General features: G+C 44.6%; 1 protein-coding gene across 4 annotated transcripts; it reads left to right on the forward strand.

The window, feature by feature from the left end:
* The first annotated feature begins 424 nt into the window (after positions 1 to 424).
* On the forward strand, positions 425 to 24,476 carry lin (protein lines homolog). 4 transcript variants are annotated; one of them, XM_068344074.1, is made up of 3 exons: positions 425 to 441; positions 14,701 to 16,474; positions 23,607 to 24,476. In XM_068344074.1, exons 2-3 carry the CDS (start codon positions 14,973 to 14,975, stop codon positions 23,944 to 23,946), a joined length of 1,842 nt encoding a protein of 613 aa, XP_068200175.1. In that variant the 5' UTR covers positions 425 to 441; positions 14,701 to 14,972; the 3' UTR covers positions 23,947 to 24,476. The 4 variants fall into 4 exon arrangements, with proteins under 4 accessions (XP_068200175.1, XP_068200172.1, XP_068200173.1 ...); XM_068344071.1 differs by having other exon boundaries at positions 431 to 706; XM_068344072.1 differs by having other exon boundaries at positions 431 to 680.
* The last annotated feature ends 1,578 nt before the right edge of the window (positions 24,477 to 26,054 follow it).

Here is a 26,054-nt window from a genome sequence, read left to right on the forward strand (position 1 = left end):
CCGAAGGATACCCCGAGTCCGTACACCTGGTCAAGGCGGAAACAATGGTAAAAATGAGGATGTAAAGGCGTCCTTTATGGACATTATGGATGGTAAAGTGAGCTTGATAAAGTAATTTGGCATGAATATTAGATGCAACTGACTGACTGTATTATAAGTTTGGCATCTCCCAGATAAAATAATTTCATTACATGCAATTTATTGACAAGAGACTTCTTCGGATACAGTGATCAACCACACGCACCTTACACAAATTAGAACCTATTGTTCTAAGAAATTAATTTTCGAAATCAAACCTTAAAATTTCCATTATAGTAATATGAAAAAGTAAGAAAGTTTCATATGATCACGAAATTTAACGACATATATTTGAATATTTTTAGAAAAATAACAAACATTTTAGGTTTTCGGTTTATTCTCACGATCGAGGTACTGGTGAAGGTGAGATGTTGTTGATCTCTAAACTTAGGAGTTGTGTATCTTATGATTATGCCTGATTTCTGGCATTTTGAGAGTGAAATGTGCTTGTGAACCGCGTGGATACTCAGAAACGTGATAAAGCTTACAAGAAACGAATAAAGGAAAGTAACGAGTGTGATAAGAAAGAAAACAGGACAAAGCGAAGTAAGAGTTTGTCTGATCTTCCAACAGCATCATCTACAGCCGGACGTATTTAAGAGGTCTATTTCTATTGGTATTTTTGTTGGTAGGTGGCATGACTAACCTGGATAGTGTATATTCATCTACAATTAATATTCATACACCGGTCGCAATGTATAATTGTAATTTGAGTTCGTTTAGAAGTGGCGGCGATTCAACAACATCGTACATGCTCGTCTGCCCCTTCTTGTTTACGTGTTTGACATTCGATTATTATTATTATTATATCATCTATCCTTATCAATACTATCTTAGCATTATATCGTAGAGCAAACCTATAGATATATCTGATTCCTAGATAACCTGGGAAATGATTGGCTGGGACATATATCCCTCGTTGACTGAAGTATTCTCCAGTCAGGCACAACTTTACCCAGTCAGGTGGGATTATGCAAGGGCTTTTTTAGGGTTCATTTTTATAGCTCACCGATAATTGAATAGTGCTGTTGCATTAATTTTTTACATGTAAGATAGGTTATCGTATATGTCTGTTGTCTGTTTAAATGTTTGCATTTTCCCTTATAGTATTAAATCCTTGCGTTATATGTATGATAGCGGCCACCTGTATGTATGATAACGGCCACCTTATTTTCAAATTTATCGGCAACTAGCATAGAATGAACGCTTTTCAGAATGTTATTAATGCCACTGCTGTGTCGCTTTCATTGAATTTTCATGTCTGGGCATATTGATAAATGATAAAATTTGTTCGTTTCTCATTTAGTGTTTTGCTAAGTTAATTGTATTTGGGGATGACAGCAGTACCACGTAACTTCCCTATTTTCAACTCTATCATTGAAAATATGGCAGTGTAAGTGGTGTTGCAGAAGGGGTGTTATCCCCCAAATGTTGAGTAGGTAAGGACACGGCTTATAGGTTAGGTTAGGTGGGGAAGTTTAGTTTAGATGGTGATCTATTCCTGTCCATTGTTATACAAAGGCTCTTTGTTTTTGGTCATTAAATTTAGGTAAAGTTTTATTAGCTTTTAGATTATGTTATCTTGAAACCGTGCAACTTAGAATGTCTTCGTCATTTTGTTGCCATACGCTAGATCCTTATGGCCAACTGTAATATAGAAATTGGAAGAGCTAAAGTTAGTGCTGGTGTTATTATTATTGTAATAGTTATTATTACCATCCCCAGCTAAGCTACAACCCTAGTTCGAAAAGCAGGATGCTACATGCCTAGGCTCCAACAGGGAAAATACAGTAGCCCAATGAGGAGTTAAATGTATTGAATATGAGAATGAATAAAAAATATGAAATATTGGAAGAAAATAACATTAAAATAGATCTGTCATATATAAACTACGAAGAAAGATGTACTGTGTTAACCTATGTAACATAAGAAAAAATTAGCTGCAAGTTTGAATTTCTGAAGTTCCACTAATTCAATAGCAAGATTAGGAAGATCATTCCATCGCAGGAATAAAATTTCTATAATACTGTGTAGTGTTGAGCATATCCCTAATGGTATATCTGTATGTTCACTATTCAGACTTATTTTAATATACAGTACCATAGAGTAAGAACATGGCCTACCACCTTAGGTTAGGCAGGTGAGCGAAAAGTACCATCATTAGGTTGGGTTGGGGATCAATGTGAGGTTTCAGCATACACTCTTGTAGTGCTGTTGCATGGGTAAATATACACTGCTTAAACAGCAAATGGCAATTCTCCGTTATAACTTAGAACAAGGAAAACCGGTATAGAACCACAAGGCTTTGTAATTGTGATTCCTTGTGATGTTATGATTTTTTTTTTTTTTACATCCATGGGGTACTGGAAATCTCATTATAATGTAATTAAGTTTCTCTACATAGTTCATATATGGCAGATCTAGTTTAACGTTACTGATCTTAAGGTATTGTAATATTTTTATTCATTACAGTACTTCTCATATGCAGTATAGTTTATTTCCTAATTGGTCCACCACTTTATACAGACCCTTTCTCTCTTTACATTGTTTTGGCAAAAGCTGAAAACAATTCAGAAGACTTTTTAGTGATATATAACTACTCATTGATAGTTAGCGTGGCTAGACCAGCCACTCTATTCACACCCACACCAGTAACATGACATCACTTTTTATTTTTGCTTGATTGAGAATGGACATGCTGTTGTTCTCTGCCATCAACCCTTTACTCGTTTTAACAATGAAATACAAACTGGCTTAAACTTTTAAAAATTTCTTTGAGGGTGATTGTAACATGAGGCTCCACGATGTGGGTTGGACATTGGATTGAAGGGCAACCTAGTAGTGACGGAAGAAGGACTCTTTCTCTTTGAGGTCATCCTTGAAAGCAAAGAAAACTCACCGTCTTACTCCGTTGGTTAGTTCACGTCACTCTGACTCAGCTAGATGGCTCTCCTCCGGGGAGCGGTCGAGTAAGAGTGGTGGCCCTTTGACTCCCTGGATAATCTTGCGTTTATGAGGATTCCGTCACTTTCCGTGGAGAAGCTGCGCTGTAGGGGAGTCTCTGCTGACGCTGTGACCTTGATTGGGGCTCTCAGGTTCCCTGGGCAAGGAACAGCTGCTGGAGGCTCTTCGGTTAGGGAAACAGCTGGATTGCCTACCTGCGTCCCCAGTTGTTGACCTCAGTCTCCTCCTTGGAAAGACAAGTTCACATACCAAAGAAATATCTTGTGTCACTACCTGTAGCAACCTCAGCTTCTGGTCTTTCAACCTTCGTATGTCCTGCTTTGGTGGACGATCTTGAGCTGTTGCAGACAAGTACCCCTTTGGGTGAACCCAGAAACTAGCTGTGGCAGCGTTTTGCAGCTCACAGCTTACGATTCCTACCCCAAACCTGAGCTTGCTCATCATGTTGAGGATGCGCAGAGTTTGGTGCACAGAGCTCCTCCTCCAGGTTATGAGTTCCCGTCTCATTTGCAAGCAATGCTCCCCTTTCCCTGGCTTACACAAGCATGTGCTTAATTCGTTGCTCAAGCTTTTTTGATCTAGACAATAATGGGGTTAGGCTGCTGTTTGCATCTCCCGCCCCTCACTGGCATACTCATAGGATACTATAAAACGTTAGCTGTTTTGAGAGGCCAGTTTTTTCATGGTCTGTGCTTCGGATTTTGACCTTCAAGCCGGAGAACTCTGCTGTTCTGTCAGCGTGTAGCAACGCCCCAATCTTCTTCGCCTCCTTGTGTTAGAAAAAGTAAGGTTGCTAGCAAACCTCCTGTGAGAGGGAGGATGAGCAAGAGTGCTTTTCCTCATAGCGCATGGAAGCACAGAACATAGTCTTGTGGGCGAGTTTTGCATGGTGTTGTGTATCCATCATCCGAGTGCTAGCGAGGTGAATTGCCGAGCTTCTCCGGCTGACGGAGGTCTGCACGCGACTACATTTGCACGCCATGTTCACCATAGCAAGTTCGCAAGACATTACTAGCCAACGTGTCATGCTTCGGGATAGTGCATACTAGAGGTGGTAGCACGCTACATGCAAGTGGCGAGACAGCAGGTACAGGTGTGCGCATGTATGCAGATGCCCTATGGGTATCCCCATTCCACCCTTGGTTTGGTTTGCCCCTTACAGGCTCCAGGTATGTGTTCGCCCCGACACAGAGCAGGTTCGAAGTAAAGTTGTACTTTCCTGTTAGCTCAAAGAGACCTCTTGAGAAGGAAGCCCATCATCAGAGTCGTCGGGCATTATGAGGGTGGCCAGTTACTTCTCCCCAGAGGTTGGGGACGACTTTTAATGGTTGGAGGAGGGTGGCATTCTTTCGTCTGCCTTTCAAAGGATGTTTGCCTTCACACAAAAGGCTTAAGTGGAGTTGAAGTCAACCATCACCAGTAGGGACTTAGAGAGTTCCTTTCATTGTCCAGGTTTCTTGAGGACCCACAACAAACAAAGAAACGGAACCCAATTCCACGTTGGTTGACTGAATTTCTCAGACATGGGGGACAGATTGTCACCTAGAAGTCAGCAGAGTATGTTGGTTACAAGCTTCACAAAGTGGCTTCTGTCTTGGCCAAAAGCAGGAAAGCTTACTTGGCTATGAAAGGATCCACCAGATCTATCACAAGTGCCTTTCAACTCCTCGTAGGAGGAGATGACAAATCTCCAGAAGACCCACAAATCACAGGGGGCGTTTATCTGGAGGACTGTGGAAAGTTTGAGATGTTGAGAGAGCAGTTCAGGAGAATCTTAACATGATGGGATTGTGTATCTTCTCTCAGAGCCTTGGAGCATTACCAACCTCTGCAGTCAGTTGGACACCACCATAAACCTCTTCATCTAGTCATCCATGACTGAATTATATCAGAGGAAAGATTTATTCTTGTCCCATGCCCCTCCATCTCTCTTTAACAAACAGGAAAGAGCATTGAGGACTTCACCCCTCTTTACAGAGTAGCTGTTGCAGGACACTTGTTGCATCCCTGGAGAAGGCTCACCTCAATGCTAAGGAGACAAGGGATGGCAAGATTCAGTCATTGTTTTGTAATGACAGTAGACCAAGCAGAAAGGCCTATACAGCCCAAACCAGCACCCAGGCAGTCATCGATCAGAGACAAGAAGTAACAGGTCTGCTACTACTTTCAGGTCCCCATTCATCCTACCTCAAGGAAGTCCCTAAGGTTTCCCTTTTAAGATAGGATCTTTCAGTTCAGGGTGCTATGCTGTGGCCTGTCAACAGCCCCTCAGATTTTTACCAGAATCTTTACCTTCTTCCCAGCTTTTGAGGTACTTAGATGATTGGCATGTCATGGCAGAGTCCCAGGCTCTACTGATAAAGCATAGTGATCTCATTCTAGTCTTTTGTAAGGAGTTAGGGATCCAACTGAATCTATGAAGTTCAGCCTCCTCCCTCAACAATCCATCAGGTACTTAGGCATGGACATAGACTTTGTTCAATCCAGAGCTTTTCCTTCCACCAACAGGATCCTAAGATTCAGGAAGATAGCAGAGATCTTTCTGGAAGGGAAATAACTACCTGTCTGCTCTTGGCAGAGGCTCCTAGGAACCCTCTCTTCATTGGAGAAGCCAGTCCCCTTTGGGAGAATGCATCTTCGCTCGGTACAGTGGGCTCTGAAGAGCCAGTGGTCTCAGACATCAATCACCATGCAACCCTGCTGTCAGTGCCCCAGGAGGTTGTGACAAGCCTCCATTGGTGGCCGAGAGAGGAGAACCTGTTAGCCAGAATATCCTTTCAGGCTCCTCCCCCAATACCTTCTGTTTTTGGTGCTCCTCGCCAAGGGTTGGGCGTTTACATAGAAAGGGAACAAATCTCGGGTCTATGGACAAAATCTCCTGGGAATGAAAGCAGCACTACTAGCATTGCTCCACTTCTCAAAAACTCTCAGAAGTCACTTCGTGGTGCTGATGATTGCCAACTCTACAAAAGTGACCTAGATCTCTAAAAAAGGAATGCAGCCTCTATCCGTCTTTGCCATGTTGCAGTAGAGGTATACAGTGGGCACAAACCAGTGCAATCTTCCTCTTGGCGAGGTCTATCCCTAGGAAGAGGAATGTCATTACAGACCATGTGGGTTAACCAACCATGGACGGCAGTTGGTCCCAAATGGTCTTTGCTTCTTTAAGTGTCGAAGAGACTTTAGATTCTGTAGGATTTCCATCTCTGGACGTGTTCGCTACTCACCTGAACCACAAACTCCAGGTATATTCCTACCCAATACTGTACCAAGCTTCAGTAATGGAAGATGCCCTCCAGCACCCATGGGATCAGCTAGATATACATGTTCCCACCATTCTGTCTGACTTGTCAGATCCAGAACAGAGTTCAAACATCCCAAGGGGTTAGAGTAACACTAGTAGCCCCAAGGTGGCCAACAGTGGAGTGTTATCTAGACCTCCTGGAACTTTTCATGGAAGTTTCAAGAGAATTTCCAGGATGGCCAAACCTACTCTGTGAACTACACATAAGAAAATTCCACAAAACAGTGCATTGCCTGTCACTTCACAGCTGGAGACTATCCAGCTTCTCCTCCAGAAGAGAGGCTTTTTGACCAACTGCGAAACAACTTTTCAAATACCTCTGGAAGTTGTCCACAGCAGTCTACCAAGCCTAATGGAAATTCTGTTATTGGTGTTGTAGGGGGAATACTGCTCCACTCGAGGCTACTATTCCTCTGATTCCCGATTTATTGGTTTCTAACTGAAAGGGCTTGATCTCTCCTCTTCATGGAAACACTCAGCTCTCTTTAGGAGTTTCAAGCAGACGTGTCCTCCGCGAGAACTCAACCCACTTCCTTGGATGTAACAAAGGTACTTAGGTCTTTGAGAAAAGCCCGCTACGAGCCTATGCCTAAAGCCTTAGGCAGGGATCTTACCCTGAAGACCGTGTTTCTCCTTGCCTTAGCTTCAACCAAGAGAGTAAGCGAGTTGCCTGGCCTCTTTTACCTTATGTCACATTCCAGAGAGGAAGAATTATCATTATCATTTGTTCCCAAATTTGTGGCCAAGACCTAAAAGCTGGTAGAGAATAACATTAGATTTTTCAATATTTAACTTAGCCGGTGATTATATAGCTGCAACTCTGTTGCTCGACAGACAACTCTACGGAAAAACTCGCCAGCGATCGCTACACAGGTTGCGGGTGTGCCCAACAGCGCCATCTGTCGACCAGATACCCAGCTCTCATGTAAACAAAGACTCAATTTTCTCTCTGTCGAGGTGTCGACAAGACGTACTTTACTCACTGTTGCTAAACTGGAGTTTTTCACATCTAATTGGTGAAGTACTATATTCTAGTTTTGAGCTTTCGCTGTGCAGGGTTTTTCTTCACACAAATCCTTGAACTCTTTTTGATATCGGATTCTTTGTTGATGACTTTTTGATCGTTTTTTGGAATTTCCCTTGATCAATTCAAAATGGCTGACCCTTCACAAGTCCCCAAATTTAGGAAATGCAATGCTAGGGACTGTTCTAGGCGTCTTCCGAAGGCTTCTATCGACCCTCACACTGTTTGTTCCAATTGTCGGGATAAAACCTGTCAATTGGAAGATCGGTGTGAGGAGTGCGTTGGCCTTTCGGAATTCGATTTTATCGAATTTCAAAAGTACACACGTAGGCTAGAGAGAGATAGAGTTAGGAGAAGTTCTTCTCGTTCTATTGATATATCCTCTCCTCATGCCCCACAACCTATTACTTCCCCTGTAGTGGTTGCTCCTAACCCCCCTCCTGGCACTCAGGAACCATCGATGGCTGATATGATGCGTGCCATCCAGGCTCTGGGTGAGAGAGTTGAGTCCCTTGCTAGTGACCGTAATCAGCTCATGGCGGATGTGAAGGAGCTTAAGTGTCAAAGTGCAGTGGGAAGTGCTAAAGTGCCAAGTGATAGTGTTGTGGACAGTGTTGCGCTTGAGGGTTCGTCTGTTCGTGCCTGTCGTCCTCCTAGTCCGGGACCTCTTGCAAGCTCCCAAGTCCAGGGGAGAAGCAATGTCATACGACGCATGGGTTCGAGAGGCTTTTATCAGCGAACAGACGTTCCCTCCGTGGTATCGGGCGTATCTACCCAAGATCGCTCCTACCTAACTAAGACGAGAGAGCCCATTTATACCTCGTCTTCTGAAGGTGTTTCTCGCAAGAAACTTTGGACCAAGGTCTCGCGACCGTTAAAACGTAAATCGGTCCCTTCAGCACAAGTCCAACGGCCCGGTTGTAGCCACTGGGTCAGTTCGGACTCGTTGCCGTCATCCGATGACTGCTCACCGCCTAAGAGAGGCAAAGCGGTACCACTTCAGACAGTAACACCGTCTGTCGCCGCACCTGGTCCCGTAGACCCTAAGTGGTCTCTACTGCAAGACATGCAGTCTAAACTTACGTCTCTGATGCAGGACTTTCGTGCGGAGAAGGTTGCTGCCGTACCAGCTAGTGCAGTACCTAGCCTACAACCCTCCACGCGATCGGTTGTGCGTCCTGTGGACGCTGAGGTAACCTTCTCACGCACACCAGTTGGGAGAGTTCCTCCACCCATGCGTTCCAGTGTGATCTGCCAGCCGCATGTTGACGTTAAGCGACGCACGGAGGTTGCCGTTGACGTTCTGGATGTTCAACAACCGTCAGAGTTGCTTTGTTTTGACGCGGTGCGTCAACCTCCGCAACCCAGTGGGGTTTCCACTACGCACCCACATCAGTCTAGACAGTCTGGAGTAGACGCTGTGCGTCCCCGCGCTACCATGGTTGTTGCCAGCTCACAGACTGGGCAGCAGTTCCATGACGTTGCGTCCGGCTCAGTCACGCATGCACCAGTGCGACCGGACTCAGCGAACCAGCCGTTACCCACTCCGTTGCCGTTTCCTCATCAGTTGTCGGATGAGGAACTTTCTGATGATGATGTTGCTGCACATATAGATGAACCACAATCAGAATTGGACGAGCCTAAGTCTACTCAACCCTCTTTGGACTTTAGAAAAGTTTTGGCCATTTTCAAAGAGCTGTTTCCTGACCAGTTTGTTTCTGTGGCTCCTCGTTCTCCGCCTTCAGAGTTTGTTTTAGGCATGCCGTCTACCACTCCTGCCTTTACTAGACTCGTCCTCGCACGCTCGTCCAAGAGAGCTTTGCGGGTGATAGGAGAATGGTTGCAGTCCAAGAAGAGTTTAGGGAAGACAGCCTTTGCTTTTCCCCCTGCTAGACTCTCTTCTAGATCGAGCGTCTGGTATGCCACGGGAGAAGTTCTCGGCTTGGGAGTTCCTGCCTCTGCCCAGGGCGACTTCTCAAGTCTTGTAGACTCTCCCCGCCGCCTTGCCATGAGACGCTCAAAGATATGTTGGTCATCTTCGGACCTGGACCACCTTTTGAAAGGAATCTTTAGGGCCTTCGAAGTTTTTAACTTCTTAGACTGGTGTCTAGGAGCCCTAAGCAGGAAGATCTCTTCGACAGATAAAGAGACTTCCTTGCTCATTATGTCCTGCATGGACAAGGCCGTACGTGATGGGTCTAATGAGCTTGCTGCATCATTTGTGTCCGGAGTCCTAAAAAAGCGAGAAAATCTCTGCTCATTCCTTTCTGCTGGAGTTACACCGTGCCAGAGATCTGAGCTTCTCTTTGCTCCTCTTTCCAAGTGCCTTTTTCCAGAAGTCCTGATTAAGGAAATAGCCGCTTCGTTAGTGCAGAAGGACACTCACGATCTTGTTGCGTCCTCAGCTCGCAAAGCTCCCCCTTTGCCTACCTTGTCAGCTAGACCAAGGATGGACACTCCAGCGTCTCGTTTTATTCCGCCCTTTCGTGGCAGAGCCTCCAGCAGAGGAGGTGCTCGTGCCGAAGGGAAACGAGGGAAGAAGAAAGGATCCAAGTCCTATAAGGGCAGAGTCTGACTGCCCGCATCTTCAGACAGCAGTGGGAGCCAGACTCAAGAACTTCTGGCAGACCTGGGAGAAGAGAGGCGCAGATGCACAATCTGTGAAGTTGCTCAGAGAGGGGTACAAGATCCCTTTTGTACGGAAACCCCCTCTAGCAACGTCTCCCATCGATCTCTCTCCCAGGTACAGAGAGGAAGACAAGAGACGAGCCTTGAAACGGGAAGTGTCTCTTTTACTAGAGAAGGGAGCGGTGGTCTAAGTCTCGTACCTTCAATCTCCGGGATTCTACAACCGCCTCTTCTTGGTTTCAAAGAAGACAGGAGGGTGGAGGCCGGTGCTAGACGTCAGTGCTCTGAATGTCTTTGTCACAAAGCAGACGTTCTCCATGGAGACCACAAAGTCAGTCTTAGCAGCGGTCAGAAGGGAAGACTGGATGGTCTCGTTAGATCTAAGGGACGCCTACTTCCACGTCCCCATCCACCCGGACTCCCAACCTTTTCTGAGATTCGTTTTCGAAAAGGTGGTCTACCAGTTTCGGGCCCTGTGCTTTGGCCTAAGCACAGCTCCTCTTGTGTTTACGAGGCTGATGAGGAATGTAGCCAAATTCCTCCATTTATCGGACATCCGAGCCTCCCTTTATTTGGACGACTGGCTTCTCAGAGCCTCTTCCAGTCGTCGCTGTCTGAAGGATCTAAAGTGGACTCTAGATCTGACCAAGGAATTGGGTCTCCTTGTCAATATGGAAAAGTCGCAACTGATCCCATCCCAAACTATTGTGTATTTAGGGATGGAGATTCACAGTCTAGCTTTTCGGGCTTTTCCGTCGGCCCCCAGAATAAGCCAAGCCCAGTTATGCATCCAGAACATGCTGAAGAAGGAACACTGCTCAGTCAGGCAGTGGATGAGTCTGGTAGGGACGCTATCATCCCTGGAACAATTTGTGTCATTAGGAAGACTACACCTCCGTCCTCTTCAATACCATCTAGCTTTTCACTGGAAAAAGGACAAGACGCTAGAAGCGGTCTCGATCCCCATTTCCGAAAAGATGAAGTCTTGTCTGACTTGGTGGAAGGACAGTATCAACCTAAGAGAGGGTCTTCCCCTGGCTGTTCAGACTCCCAACCACGTTCTCTTCTCGGACGCATCGGACGTAGGCTGGGGCGCGACATTAGACGGTCGGGAATGTTCGGGACTGTGGAACTCGAGTCAAAGGATCATGCATATCAACTGCAAGGAGCTGCTGGCAGTACATCTGGCCTTGAAAAGCTTCAGGTCTCTCCTTCGAGGCAAAGTGGTGGAAGTGAACTCGGACAACACCACTGCCTTGGCTTACATCTCCAAGCAAGGAGGGACCCACTCACTGACGTTGTTCGAGATCGTAAGGGACCTGCTCATCTGGTCAAGAGGTCAAGACATAACACTAGTAACGAGGTTCATCCAAGGCAACTTGAATGTCATGGCAGATTGTCTCAGTCGGAAAGGGCAAGTAATTCCAACAGAATGGACCCTCCACAAGGATGTATGCAAGAGACTTTGGGCCACTTGGGGCCAACCAACCATAGATCTCTTTGCAACCTCGCTGACCAAGAGGCTCCCAATATATTGCTCACCAGTCCCAGACCCAGCAGCAATACATATAGATGCCTTTCTCCTAGATTGGTCACATCTAGATCTATACGCATTCCCACCGTTCAAGATTGTCAACAAGGTACTGCAGAAGTTCGCCTCTCACGAAGGGACAAGGTTGACGCTAGTTGCTCCCCTCTGGCCCGCGAGAGAATGGTTCACCGAGGTACTTCGATGGCTAGTAGACGTTCCCAGAAGTCTTCCTCTAAGGGTGGACCTTCTACGTCAGCCACACGTAAAGAAGGTACACCAAAGCCTCCACGCTCTTCGTCTGACTGCCTTCAGACTATCGAAAGACTCTCGAGAGCTAGAGGCTTTTCGAAGGAGGCAGCCAGTGCGATTGCTAGAGCAAGGAGAGCATCCACCCGTAGAGTCTACCAATCGAAGTGGGAAGTCTTCCGGGACTGGTGCAAGTCAGTCTCTGTATCCTCGACCAGTACCTCTGTAGCTCAAATAGTTGACTTTCTCTTATACCTGAGAAAAGGACGATCCCTTTCAGCTCCCACTATCAAGGGCTACAGAAGCATGTTGGCATCGGTCTTCCGGCATAGAGGCTTAGATCTTTCCAACAATAAAGATCTTCAGGACCTCCTTAAGTCTTTTGAGACCACGAAGGAGCGTCGTTTGGTTACACCTGGTTGGAATTTAGACGTGGTACTAAGATTCCTCATGTCAGACAGGTTTGAGCCGCTACAATCAGCCTCCCTGAAAGATCTCACTTTAAAGACACTTTTCCTGGTATGCTTAGCCACAGCTAAAAGAGTCAGTGAGATTCATGCCTTCAGCAAGAACATCGGATTTTCGTCGGAAAAAGCTACATGTTCACTACAACTTGGTTTTCTAGCCAAAAATGAGCTGCCTTCTCGACCTTGGCCGAAATCGTTCGATATTCCCAGCTTATCGAATATTGTAGGCAATGAACTAGAAAGAGTCTTATGCCCTGTGAGAGCTCTCAAGTTCTATTTAAAGCGAACTAAACCTTTACGAGGCCAATCTGAAGCTTTTTGGTGTTCAGTTAAGAAACCATCTTTGCCTATGTCAAAGAATGCTTTATCCTTCTTTATCAGACTGTTAATACGAGAAGCTCATTCACATCTGAGTGAGGAAGACCAAGCAGTGCTTAAGGTGAGGACACACGAAGTTAGAGCTGTCGCAACTTCCGTGGCCTTTAAGCAAAATAGATCTCTGCGAAGTATAATGGACGCAACCTATTGGAGAAGCAAGTCAGTGTTTGCGTCCTTTTATCTAAAGGATGTCCAGGCTCTTTACGAGGACTGCTACACACTGGGACCATTCGTAGCAGCGAGTGCAGTAGTGGGTGAGGGCTCAACCACTACAATTCCCTAATTCCATACCCTTTTAATCTTTCTCTTGAAATGTTTTTATTGTTGTTTTTTTGGGTTGTCCGGAAGGCTAAGAAGCCTTTCGCATCCTGGTTGATTTGGCGGGTGGTCAAAGTCATTTCTTGAGAGCGCCTAGATTAGGGGTTTGATGAGGTCCTGTTGTATGGGTTGCAACCCTTGATACTTCAGATCCTAGGGGTCGATCAGCATCCTAAGAGGATCGCGAGGCTCCGTAAGGAAGACGTACTTAAAAGGCAGAGTAATTGTTCAAGTCGACTTCCTTACCAGGTACCTATTTATTTTGTTTTTGTTATTTTGATAACTTCTAAAATGAAATAAAAAACTCTTAGCTCATAAAAGTGTAAACATATATTACTGGTCTCTACCCACCATCCTGGGTGTGAATCAGCTATATAATCACCGGCTAAGTTAAATATTGAAAAATGTTATTTTAATTATAAAATAAATTTTTGAATATACTTACCCGGTGATTATAAATTAAATGACCCTCCCTTCCTCCCCAATAGAGACGCAGTGGGACGAGGAGAAAATTGAGTCTTTGTTTACATGAGAGCTGGGTATCTGGTCGACAGATGGCGCTGTTGGGCACACCCGCAACCTGTGTAGCAATCGCTGGCGAGTTTTTCCGTAGAGTTGTCTGTCGAGCAACAGAGTTGCAGCTATATAATCACCGGGTAAGTATATTCAAAAATTTATTTTATAATCCAAATAACATTTTACTCTCTCAATTTTGTCTTCAAAGAGGTACAGTACTTGATGACCCAAGTGATATTTTACTCTTTCCCATGAGAGCAATCAGTAAATATTTTTAAGAGAATGTTTTACCTTAGGCCGAAAATTGCCAATTTGTTTGTGAGAACAGGTCGCTCCAATAAGAAGGTGCCCAAGAATACAGTTTCATTTTGGGTAAAGGAAATGATCCTGAGAGCATATAATTCCTCAGGGGAAGTGTTGTCAGAGCCCCCCATGAAGCACATGTTATCTGTGGTCTTGCGCAAAAACAACTCGGTTGCCCAAGTCCTCTAAAGTATTTTGGAAGAAGCAAAATACTTTTACAGCCCTTCACTTGAGAGATTGTACTCGCAGGTCCTTGGACACTGTACGCCCTATTGTTGTAGCTCAACAAATAGTGTAATCTAATGCTTGCATAGGACACCTATTTGTGTTGTCGAAGGCATCAGTTATTCTCTGCATTATAAGGGTATGGAATGTGGATCAAGGCAGAGGGTGATTGTAGATGTACCTGAAGCCTTCACTTGGAATTCACCCTAATGCAAGTAAGAATGTCATATTGATATGTATGAAACATGACTCTTAATGTTCATATAGCTTTAACTTTGTCACAAGACTAACCTTTTGGATTGGACTGTACAACCCTGCCTTTTTATGAGCTGGCTACATAGTACCTGCTTAATCCATTTTTTACTTTTTGCTCTTATGTACAATGTAAGTAATTTTAACTGTCAGAGAGGGAGGGTATACCACTTAATGGAGCTTTCCGGTTGCTTAGCAACCTATTATGATGCGATTGAACCTCCCTTTTTCTTTTTGATTGTCTGGTCGTAGAAAACGAGACTAGGAGTAAACTATTTAAATGATTCAGGTTTGTCTAGCTAGGAAAAATACAAATTGTTACAATAGATTTTAGTTTTTCTCGTGAACTACCAAGATGTCATGATGGAATATTCCCTTTTTTATTTGGTCATATTTTTATTCAGCAATATTTTAATACCAATTATTGTTTCATGTTACACAAAACTGAATATTTTAAATTTTACAGGATCATGGCACCATTTATACTACAGAGGAAGTCCAGCACTTGGAGATGAAAGTTTCATGGAAGATGAATGGGATATGGAAACATCGTGACACCTTACCTCTTTCATTCCATGCTCATAAGCACAGCATACTGTCAGCCAGGTGACAGTATAATATTTTCATCTAATATCCTGGTACACAAGATTGTGCTATGGAGGATTTCTCAGGCGTGTCAGTGCTTGTACTTGTCCACCCAAGAACTCGAGACAGGCATCGAAATCATGCCGGTGTGAAATGAACAGCATTGTGAATCATGTGAAAATGGTAGAACCCCAGCAGAAAAGGGTGAAATTGCCCCCCTCTGGGGATGACAGTGGGGGGCAGCTGCTGCCAAGAAGGGACTTGGAGATGATCCATGCCCAGTTGATACGAAAGTGTCTCTGTTCCCTGCAGCTTCCCAACATCCTTCACACATTGGCTGTCTGTAATGACTGCTTTTCATCGCACCCTGTGTCTCACATGTTACAGCTTCGGGATGAAATGCTTTTGTACATCAGTATGCTCACACTTTTCTTTGAAGTGTCTCTCCGTCAGCAGAGTAGAGGTGTGTTATGTTCTCGCATTAGTGAGGTGGTTGCGGCAGGAGCAGATAATGAAGGGGCTGTTCTTGATATTCTTTTTGGTTTTATGGCCTCGGAAGATAAGTACGTCAGTTATTCATCATCTCGTGCATTGTCCTCACTTTTGCTCATGTTACGTGGTCGGGCTAGTGAAATTGTCCTTGAAAAGTTAGTTGACAATCTAGCCATGTCAACAAACCTCATAGAAATGGGTCACTCAATAGAAGTTGTTAGGAGAGTTATTGAGTGGAAGGATTTAGATGAGCATCCACTAGAGGGAACAGAGCCTACAGACACAGGACAGCCAGGAGAATGTGCCAAGATAACTCTGACCCCAGCTGATTCACAGGGAGCCAATGAAGTGAAGTATGTGGCAACTAAAAAATTGGATTGCAAGTGGTTTATTTTGGTGTCTAGATTAACGCAGCTAATTAATGAATTTTCTACAGAGAGAGAACATGTCATTGTTTCTTTTTTAACTTTATGGGAATCCTTGATATCAGTCAAAGCTAATCTTTCGGTGACTGATACAAAGGAATTTTACTCAGGATTAGAACGTCTCATGACACCTCTCACTCGACACACGCATACAATAGTGTGGCGTAAAGTGCTTGACCTTTATAACGAGGTCTTGTGTTATGGGAGTACGCTGGCCCTCCAGGACGTATTAGCAGAGGAGCCCTGTAACTTGGCTCACCTCCTCATCCGCGCTGTGAAAGATCGAAGATTGTTGGAGTGTGTGCCTTGTGGAGGGTCAGCGGAACATAGAACATTACCAAATCACAGCTCTAATGCAATGGATATTGGTGCGGGACCAAGTTCGGGTAGTGTTAGTGGCATTGACCAAAGTGAACGTACTATATTGCATAAAGTGGTTTTAGTTATTTTGAAAGCAATTGCAGTGACGGTCAAGGAAACTCGATGTGATTCTTCTTCAGAAAACTCCTCTAGATCTGGAGGTTCTGGATCTGAGGATGTTGACATGGCCATTATAGAACGTAGTCTTAGGGAAGTGATGCGTAAAGTCGATGGTTTTGTCAAATCAAAACTTCCATTCCACCCTGAGGCTCCAATGGCAGAGTGGATGGTACGACTCTTTGCCGACCAAGACGACTGGTTGGTGGAATCAATGGTGTGTGGATTAGATATCTTCACAGGTCTCGGGATTCGCATAAGGTAGGCCGCTGTTTACAATAAGTAATTGTTTTCTTTTCATTTTGAGTTTATTTTAATTTGATATTTGATAATAGAATTTTTTTACTTTTTGTTCCTACACATGCAAACCCAAGTCCTTTGATAGGAGTATGATTTCAGCAAAGCTGGAAACTTGGTTATTAGAATCTATAATGAGGTGTAGGTAGTTACTGGCTAGTAGTGGGGGAAGCCCAGCTCACTGAATAGCCACTTTGGTTTCATTGCAGAGTTGTACAGATGTACACTCGGTGTTCACAACTTGGTTTCTTTAATTTTCTTTTCCTAGTTTCAGATTGTTTCATTGCTGTGTGCTAGTTACCTGAAAAAACCATGCGTAGGCATGCGATCTTGCACAGGAGTTTCCGGCCGTCAGTACAGAAACTTTGTGTGTAAGGTAGCCTGGGATTTCCATCACTTTGGGCCTTTCTTGCATGGGTTATGGCTGTGCACAGTCATCCCCCTGTGAGGAGTGTATGGAGTGTTTGTCATCCCAGTTGCAAGAGTACAGCAGCAGGAGGAAGTCCAAGTGAGATTCTTTGCCTTTGAGATCTTTCACGATATTTAAGAAATCTGCTGGACCTCTTCGTTCTCTCCCTGTTACAGTACTTTGGCCTGTTACTCCATGCCATTGCCCTTCTCCAGGGGGAAGGCGATGAAGGGCAACAATATTGGAGGTAATACCGCCATGCCTCCATTAAGTTCAACCTTCCTTTATGACGACTGACAACGACATTTGCATGGATCTGAACCTGAGGAGGCTGTGGCCTTCCTTAGGCATTGATGATGATGATCCATCTGTGAAGAAGCTGTAGAAAGTATTAGCAGATGCTAGGACCTCCTAGACTTCTGCTGTTCTACCTGTGGAAAAAGCACAAGATGTGATGACTGACAAATTCTTGCTTGCTGTAGAAGAGCATCCCCGATCCTTACCTGTGGTTTTGTCGCTGCCCAGGAAATCTTTGATTTTGACGTCTGGCAAAGGAAAGAAGTGTATATGCTCTCCTTCTCTTCTTAGCCTTGTATCTTTGACCTCTATTGGACAGTGCACCACCTGCTCCTAAAATGAAGAAGAGGACCAATTGTATAAAGCCTCCTGAGGCTTTAACCAAGATTCTTTCACATACATGCAAGAGAGACAGTGCTGTATTACCCACTGTAGTGAATTCTTGTAGATCATGAGTGAATATTATCTATTTTTTATGGCAGAATCACTGTACAGTTTTCAATTCTCCATAGTTTCAGGTTCCGAGTTAATAGGTAGGCTAACAATTATCCTGATACTATTATTATTATTATTATCATATATTTCTGTAATTTTAGTCTTAAGGAAATGTCTTAAATGTTATAGATACTCCTGAGAAATGATCTCTTTAATTGTCGCCCTCTGCAAGCGTTTTAAACGTTATTTGTTCCGTAACTGGAATACAAACCACGCTATTTAATAGGGGTATTACTTTTTGCGTAGCTGAAATGACGATGCATTAATTTTTAACGAGGGTTAACTACCCACACCGCTAGTTAGGGGGGGGGAGGTAGCTTGCTACCGCTCCCCCTCACACACCTGTGATTGAGCTCACTTTGCCTTTGGCTCAGATGGTGAACAAACGTTGCCGCTCTTCATCCGCGCCGACAATTGGCAGCCATTAATGCTTTTTGCTTTATCTTTTCTCTTAGACTGTGTGTGTGAAGTTGGCTTCTGCGACAATGCGCACCTGCCCTGAACTTCCCGACCGCCCTTGTGGAACATTCATGTCGGCGGTCGAGACAGATCCTCACTCCCTTTATCCTTCTTGCAGAGGCCAACGGTGTGATAGTGTCGACAAGTGTAGGGAGTGGTCTTCTTCCCAGTGGGAGAAGTTTTTGCAACGGCGGAAGAAGTCCAAGCGGGATGTTTCTCCTTCAAAGGTTGCTTTGATGGAAGAAAAACCCAAGGCCTCTTCTTCCGTCGCCCAAACCTCCTCAGAAGCTCCTACTCGGTCGGTCTCTTTCGAGAGACCGTCGAGTAGTAGCGTAGACCGATTTATTTCTGTCCAACCCCGGATCTCGAGAGATGAGGTTGTTTCCCCTAGCGAAGCAGCACCACCTCTCCCACTGGGGGAGGCCTTGTCACTAACTTCTGTGTTTCAGATTTGTTCCTCCTTGGGGTTCACGGGTTCGCCCTCCAAGGAGGCTTTGCTTGATTTCATCCGCATGGGTGCTTCTGTCGAGCAATCGTCACCGTAAGAGGTAGATCCCCTGACACTTGTCGACGTTGTTGTATCAGAGGTGTCTCATGCGCCATCACCCATCTCCTCTGCCAATCCAGACTCTACGGTAGCTGCCAGCTTAGTTTCCCCCGTTCCTGACCATCTTCCGAGGGGGAAACTAAGTTCATCATCAGTCTCTCCTGTTTCTCTCCCTCGGGGGATTTCACTTACAGAGACTCCTCTTCGGAGGACTGTTGACGGTCAGCTTGCTGATCCAACGGCCCCCAGACGGCTCATCTGTAGGAAGGCTCACCTTCCTCTTCGTCTTAGAGGCCTTCCTTCACCTGCGGTGAGGAGGCGCCTCTTTGGTTCAATGTCGTCTATGCAGTCCCCCGCAGAGGAACCTCTAGACCGATCGTACATCACTGCACCTGCAACCAGTCTTGTGACTTTGGTCCTAGACCTCTCTGCAGATCGTTCGTGATCTCCTTCGGTGGATGGCCGTCCTCTTAAAGGGCGCGCCGACCATCCATCTGAGAGACCTGCCGACCTTCCATCACCATCATACTGCGCACCACGCACCCTGACCAGCGCTCACTAGCAGCTCGTCAGGCACCAACGCATCGGTGCACCACTCATCTTGCTCGCCCTTACAAAGGGCAGCAACCTTACGCGCCAACATGATCCTCAGCGATCTACGCGCCAACGATCTCCTGCACCTATGCGCCAGCACTCTCCTGCGCGCCAACGTTCACCTATGCGCCAATGTTCTCTTGCGCGCCAACGTTCACCTATGCGGCAATGTTCTCCTGCACATCAGCGCTCTCCCACGCGCCAACATGTGCACCCCACATCACGCTCTCTTGAGCATCATCTTGCGCGCCATCACTCTCCTGCACACAAGTTTGTAGGTGAGGCAACAACCTTGTTGCCCTCACCTGCGCGCGCACACAGATACTCGAGCGCCAACAATCTCCCGCGCGCCCGCACGCTCGGAAACCTTCTCCCGCATGCACATCATGATTCTCCTGCTCGCGAACACTCTCCCACGCGCACATCATGATTCTCCCGCGAGCGAGCACCAATATTCTCCCTCGCGCGAGCATGCGCACCAAAAGGAACGACGTCTTGCAAGGTTTCCATCGCCTCATTCTCCTCCCCGAAACTGCACACCACAGCGCAGTGTTGGAGAAGGGAAACATGCAGAGGGGTTCAGGATCCCAAAGCTACATCCTAAGGCGAACCCACCCATTCTAGTAACTCCTCCCAGGGAACCTTCGGTCCCTTTCCCTTGAGAGGGTATGTCTGACAGTGTGTCTGTCAGCCAACAGCCCTGGTTCAATGCCTTGATCAGAGCCGTAACCCAAGCTTTCAAGCCTGTCCTGTCTGATCTAGGACATGGAACCATGGCTTCCTCTACCCCTTTGAAGAGGAAAAGAGGAGTTCTGAACGCGGTCACTTTCCCGAGGGTGAAACTGACTCCACTCAGACCATTGAGGCAAGTTCCTCCTATTTCTCAGACTAACTCTCCATCCCTTTCGGACGAAGATCTCCCGTTACCTAGGGAACCACACGAAGAGAGATTTACCCCCATCGCACCAATGGAGGAAATCTCTCTTCACGCCGAGAGCTCCCACAGTCCGAGAGTATAAGGGACATGCCACACTCATCGATGTTGGAGTCTTACCTCCTTCCCCGGAAGGAATCTAAAGATTCCAAAACATTGCCAAAGTCCTCCACTAGGGCTAGGATGGAGCCAGCCAGCCACTCAGGGAATGTCTACGACTCTCCCCAAGAAGAGCCTTTGGGGATAGAAGGAGACTTCACTGCATGTCCTACAACAGGAGGAGACCAGCAGGAGTCAGAACATGCATTTTGGCAGGTTCTGACTCTAATGAGGGTTCTCAACGGGTTTTCCGACCCAGAGATCCACCCTCGAGAGGGAAAAGACACGGTTCTAGACCGCGACTTTGGTACTCAAAAACCCTCTAAGACCAGTGCAGCCCTGCCCTCCTCGCGTACAGCAGAGGAGGTACTTCGAGATCTTGGAGGACCCTAGTTCGGCTCTTTCTCTTCATCACTTGCTGGAAGAGCTAACCAGGGGAGTCTCTTGAGAGGGACTTCAACCGGCAGGTCTCGTTCTCGGCAACCGAGATCCTCAACCAGGAGAAGGTCACAAAGTGCTATGCAAGCTACTTCGTGGCTTGATATTTGGTTGGGGACCTTAGGTATCCTGATACGATCTGAGGATTTCTCCAAGGAACGTACCAGGAAAGCTATGGAAACCTTCCTTCTCTCAGGTACTCGCACGATCGAGTTTCTTTCCCACCAAGTCTCGAACTTGTGGGCAAATACCATCCTTAAACGTCGGGATGCAGTAGCTGAAAGATTCCACCAGAAGGTCCCTACCGCCGAGATCAATAGGCTCAGACATTCCTCCATAGTGGGGTCTCTTCTGTTCGTGCCTAAGAATATGGCACATGCTGCAGAGTGGTGGAGAAAGTCTCATCAAGACTCCCTCCTCCATAGGCCTTGAACATCTAAGCCCTATAAACCTCCAGCACCACAGCAGTCCCATCCAACCAAGACCACAATGACGACAACTGTAGCGAAGACAATGGTGTCTAAGCCCTTTCCTGTCAAAAACAGGAAAGGCAAAAAGTCCCCCAGGGGCGGTAAAAATCCTAGAGGGAGCAGCCGAGGCTGCAAACGCTAGGATAGGCAGTCCCCCTGCATTTCCACTAGTGGGGGAATGCCTACAGGTGGAAGCAACTCGTGGCCGATTCCTGGACAATCTCCGTGATCAGTCTAGGATATCGCATCCCGTTCATAACATCTCTACCTCCCCTGACCAAGAATCTAGCGTCATTGAACTCCCTTGCCTTGGGATCGGCAAGGGGGGCAAGCCCTTCGGGCAGAAGTCCAGACCCTGTTGAAGAAGGGCTCTCTCCAACAGTCCTCTTGCGAGGTACCAAAGTTGGCATACACGTGGACATACAACAATGTGATAGAGCTGTCAATGAGATTCATTCTGGGCAAAAGGAATGTTTTAGCAAACACACTGAGTTGCCAAGCAACAGACGTAGAAGCGTAATGGTCCCTTCATCGAATTGTGGCAGGAAGGCTTCTGGCATTGTGGGGTTTGCCACATAGCTCAACAAGGACCTCCTAGTATTCTGCTCTCCAGTTCCAGATCCGTGACCATTGCTAGAGTACTCTTACCAACAACAATCGACAGCCTACATTTTTACGTTTTTCCTCTGTTTTGTCTAATTTGACAGGTAAATAAGAGGCTGTTGATGACTGAATCTCAGAATGATCCTGGTGACTCCCAAGTAGCCACACTTAGAAGGGTACCCAGATTGGCTGATGCTGCGAATTGAGGTACCTAGACATCTGCCATAATAGCCCAACCTACCTCTTCAACCCTGTCTGGAAAGGTACCATAACTCGGTGGCATCCCTGTCACTTCATAGGTAGCAACTATCCAGCATCTCCTCTGTGAAATTCTTCTTGTGAAGCCCTTCACAGGAGATGTGTGAATAGGCCTATCTGTGAAGATCCTCTGCATCTGTGTAACTGAAGTGGACTATTTTCTGAGATTGATGCAGTAGACAGAATACTCCTCTGGTTGGAGCCTCTCTGCAACTAGTAGCTGATATCTTTGAATACCTACGTCTCAGTAAGCCCCTCTCAGGCTATTGCTCGGCCTTTAGCTAAATCTTCAGAATGAAGGGCTTAGACCTTTCTCCTTCGTGGTAACTATCTATTCTCATGAGGAGCTTAGAGCTCAAACAACCAGAGTTGTACAGGTACATTGTCATTAAGAGGGCTGAAAGGTCTCCTTTACCTTTGTTCCGGAGTATGTTGTGAAAATACAGTCTACAACTCCAGGTTCGAGTCCGCCATCTCCTCCTCAATAGAAGGGACCAGAGATCAGGCTGTCTTGCTTCTCTGTTGTGTAAATGCTCTATGGCACTACCAGGAGAAGACAGCCATTCAGACCGCTGCACCAGAGACTCTTCCTTAGGGTGAAGAAAAAATAACCAGTAATGCCATGTTCCTGCTTCAGGAAACCATGAGATAAGCAATTCCAGCTTCATCTGAAGGATCAGTGGGAACTTCCCAAGCATGCTGTTGCAAAGCCAAGAGGGATTAACTCAACACTAGCCTTCAGGAAGGACCTGTCAGTGTCTGGAATTCTCAAGTCTCAAAATCCAAGACAACCTTCACCACCCACTAGCTTTGGAAGTGTACCCACAAGTTCCCGTATACTGTACTTGATCCTGTGGTAACTGTTCAACTGGTTATGCAGCAAACCCAGCCACTTCACAGGACAAGAAGCGTCACGCCTAGGTTATGAGGTAAGAATGTTTGGCCCCTTTTCCTCTCTTTGAGGTGCAGCAGTTATGCTGTTATTTGCTGGATCGGATGGTGGTGCATGTTAACCTCAAAACAGAGCATCTATTCTGTACATTTTGAGTGTAGAAATGTCTTCCCCATACATTTTACAAAGGGGAGGATGGACACATGAGCAAACCCATTACTCTAGTTTGAATTACCTTACTGTACATTTCAGACATCTTATCTTTTGATGGATGTATGTTCTTCCATGAGTATCTGTTAAGTGTTGGCAGAAACCTAGCCTATCACCTGGGACATCCTTCTCCCAGGTTAATAGGAAGATGGCTGGGATCATCACTTCAACTCCTTTTACAAGTCCAAATGCCGTGACTTCCCAGGATTTAGTTAAACCAGCCAGTTTGGTTATAGGAACTTCCTCACTCCTAAGGATATATAAGTCTCCTATTAAAGGACAAAGGTTTGTGTGCAGTAGTTAGGAAACATACAAATTACTTTCAAAATTTTGGATTTTTTTTTCAGATTTTACACCAATAGCTGCTTAATATTGTTTTTATATTTTCCAGGCAACAACCGGAACTCCACGCTTGCGTCAATCCACACACGACCTTCTTGGTCTTTCTAGAGACTATTTATCTAGAACATGATGTCCTTCTGGATCTATTGGTTTCCAACGAGACGTCATTCCTCCTCTACCTGCTCCGCTACCTCAAATTTATTCGTCGCAGTTGGCAAGAGTTTGCTTCGCACTGCGGCCGCCGTCTAGAGGAGGTCATGACTGTCCTAATTCGTTTACGCTATGCTATCGATCGGCTCGTATCTAAAAATCTCTTTCCCTATAATATTAGCCCTGTTTTAAAGTTATTGCAAAAATGTGAAGAGTTCTATGAAGTTAGTGACCCTTGAGTATTGTAAAGAATTAGTTTGATCATAAAAAAAAATTTCTTTTAGATTTTTATTATTCTTTCTACTGAATAATTTATTAATAATTTTTGTACAGGTAATTGAAATGGATTTTCTTCAGTGTGTGTGTATGAAAGGCCTATCAAGATTTTCTTCCTGTGTGGAAACTTTCTAAAAACATTTCTTTCATTGCTAGAAAGCAATTTTTTGTGAGGTCTGTTTATAAAATTTTAGGTGTATGTACAGTATTTACATGTAGAAGTTATGAATGTTACAGGTGTATATGATTAATTTGAGAATTAACAAAGTTACAAGCCTAATGAGAAGTGTCAAGTATATCTTGTAAGGAAAGCAATCAGTGAAAATCTACACAATCAGGTGGGTTTGGATGGGGTCATTGGTACCAAATGCAGTATATATTTTTGTTTAGAATGATTACTGTGATGAATCTTAAAGATCGTATATCATAGACGAAGAGCAATTGATACTATACTTGTGTCTGATTTTATTTCTTAAAAGTTTTCCCAGGATAATTTTTAATAAGTCTGTCTTAGGGATTATAGGGTTAAACTTCTTATTTATTTTTTAGAAGAGGGTCTTTAAAATCTCTTTTCTTTTGTTGTAAATTTATTCTGTTTAAGTAACGACAATCAGTAATCCAATCTAGGATCGTTAGAGTGATATGAATACTTCTTGGTGAGTGCCATTAAGGAAATGTTATTTAAATTCAGAATTTTCTCTCTCTCTCTCTCTCTCTCTCTCTCTCTCTCTCTCTCTCTCTCTCTCTCTCTCTCTCTCTCTCTCTCTCCTGTATATATATATATATATATATATATATATATATATATATATATATATGTGTGTGTATATATATATATATATATATATATATATATATATATATATATATATATATATAATAAATGTTAGTTTCTCTGTGAGAGTACTTTTATCAACCAATATCCGACGAAAGATTAGCATGATGGGGTCGCACATTTGCAAATACTGTATGGGAAAATTCTATTATATTTGTTACACAAATATATACAATAATAGCAGCCTATTTAGCTTCATTCTCAAGAAATAGATTATGATTTGTAATTAAACAAGCTTCAACCTGGTCTGGTTCAGCATTAAAATCTTAATTTCACAAGCTAATAGGACCACTAAAGTGTGTAAATTATCAAATATCAGATACTTATTGTTATATTAATCTAAAAGAAAACAAATTCTTAGTGTTCTACCCTCACACTGCTTGGCCAAGGACAAAGAAAAGCTGGAAACTTGCGTAGGAAAAGACCAAAGGGAATAAATGAACTATAAAAGACGTTAGCAGTACAGGGCACTGCTTAGTACCTTTAGTACTGTTTACGTTACAAGCAGGTTGTTCCATTATATGTGGTTCTATCATTCCTTACAAACACACAGTCCCTTTGAAGTATTAATTTGGTATCAAATGCCAATAGATCTGTGGATAATAAGATTGGCCCTGGAAACAAAGTTTATTCAATTGAAATGTTTATTAATTTTTCTGGTTAGGTGAGAGAAATTTAATGTACCATAGGTGCTTGTTAGTAAGGCAATGCTAAATTATACCAATATACACTATCTCCCTGTATGAGGTATAACTGTTTTGTTATAGGGGTTGATTTTGCTGAGGGCAAGCTATTTGAATTGAGAATTTGTGTTTTTTATCCCTTTATGCCTTTTAGAATTCACAGGAAAGTACAGGAGACAAAATTTTCATACGCTTAAAAACTTCTTTACTTAAGTGCTTTCTCTTTGTCACTACTATAGTCTATTTCTTTTAGCGATGCATATTTGCACCGACTCGCAGCGGTGCCCTTTTAGCTCGGAAAAGTTTCCGGATCGCTGATTGGTTGGACGAGATAATTCCAACCAATCAGCGATCACGAAACTTTTCCGAGCTAAAAGGGTACCGCTGCGAGTCGGTGCAAATATGCATCACTAAAAGAAATGGACTATAGAACCTTGAATGTTGGTTGTGTCACAATATTTGTCGATAAGGGTCATACGCTCACTACTTAATATCCCACACGGGTCCTAATGGATTTTCGGATCCAGCCCAAATTGTAAGCAGACTAAAATCC

The sequence above is a fragment of the Palaemon carinicauda genome, chromosome 20 (genome assembly GCF_036898095.1).
Source record: "Palaemon carinicauda isolate YSFRI2023 chromosome 20, ASM3689809v2, whole genome shotgun sequence".
Lineage (NCBI taxonomy): Eukaryota > Metazoa > Arthropoda > Malacostraca > Decapoda > Palaemonidae > Palaemon > Palaemon carinicauda.

Excerpts from the sequence above, each read along its gene's own strand:
- lin (XM_068344074.1), top strand. The coding sequence starts at position 14,973 with ATGAACAGCATTGTGAATCATGTGAAAATGGTAGAACCCCAGCAGAAA. Across the intron at positions 16,475-23,606 it reads GGTCTCGGGATTCGCATAAG|GCAACAACCGGAACTCCACG; the intron begins GTAGGCCGCTGT and ends TATATTTTCCAG.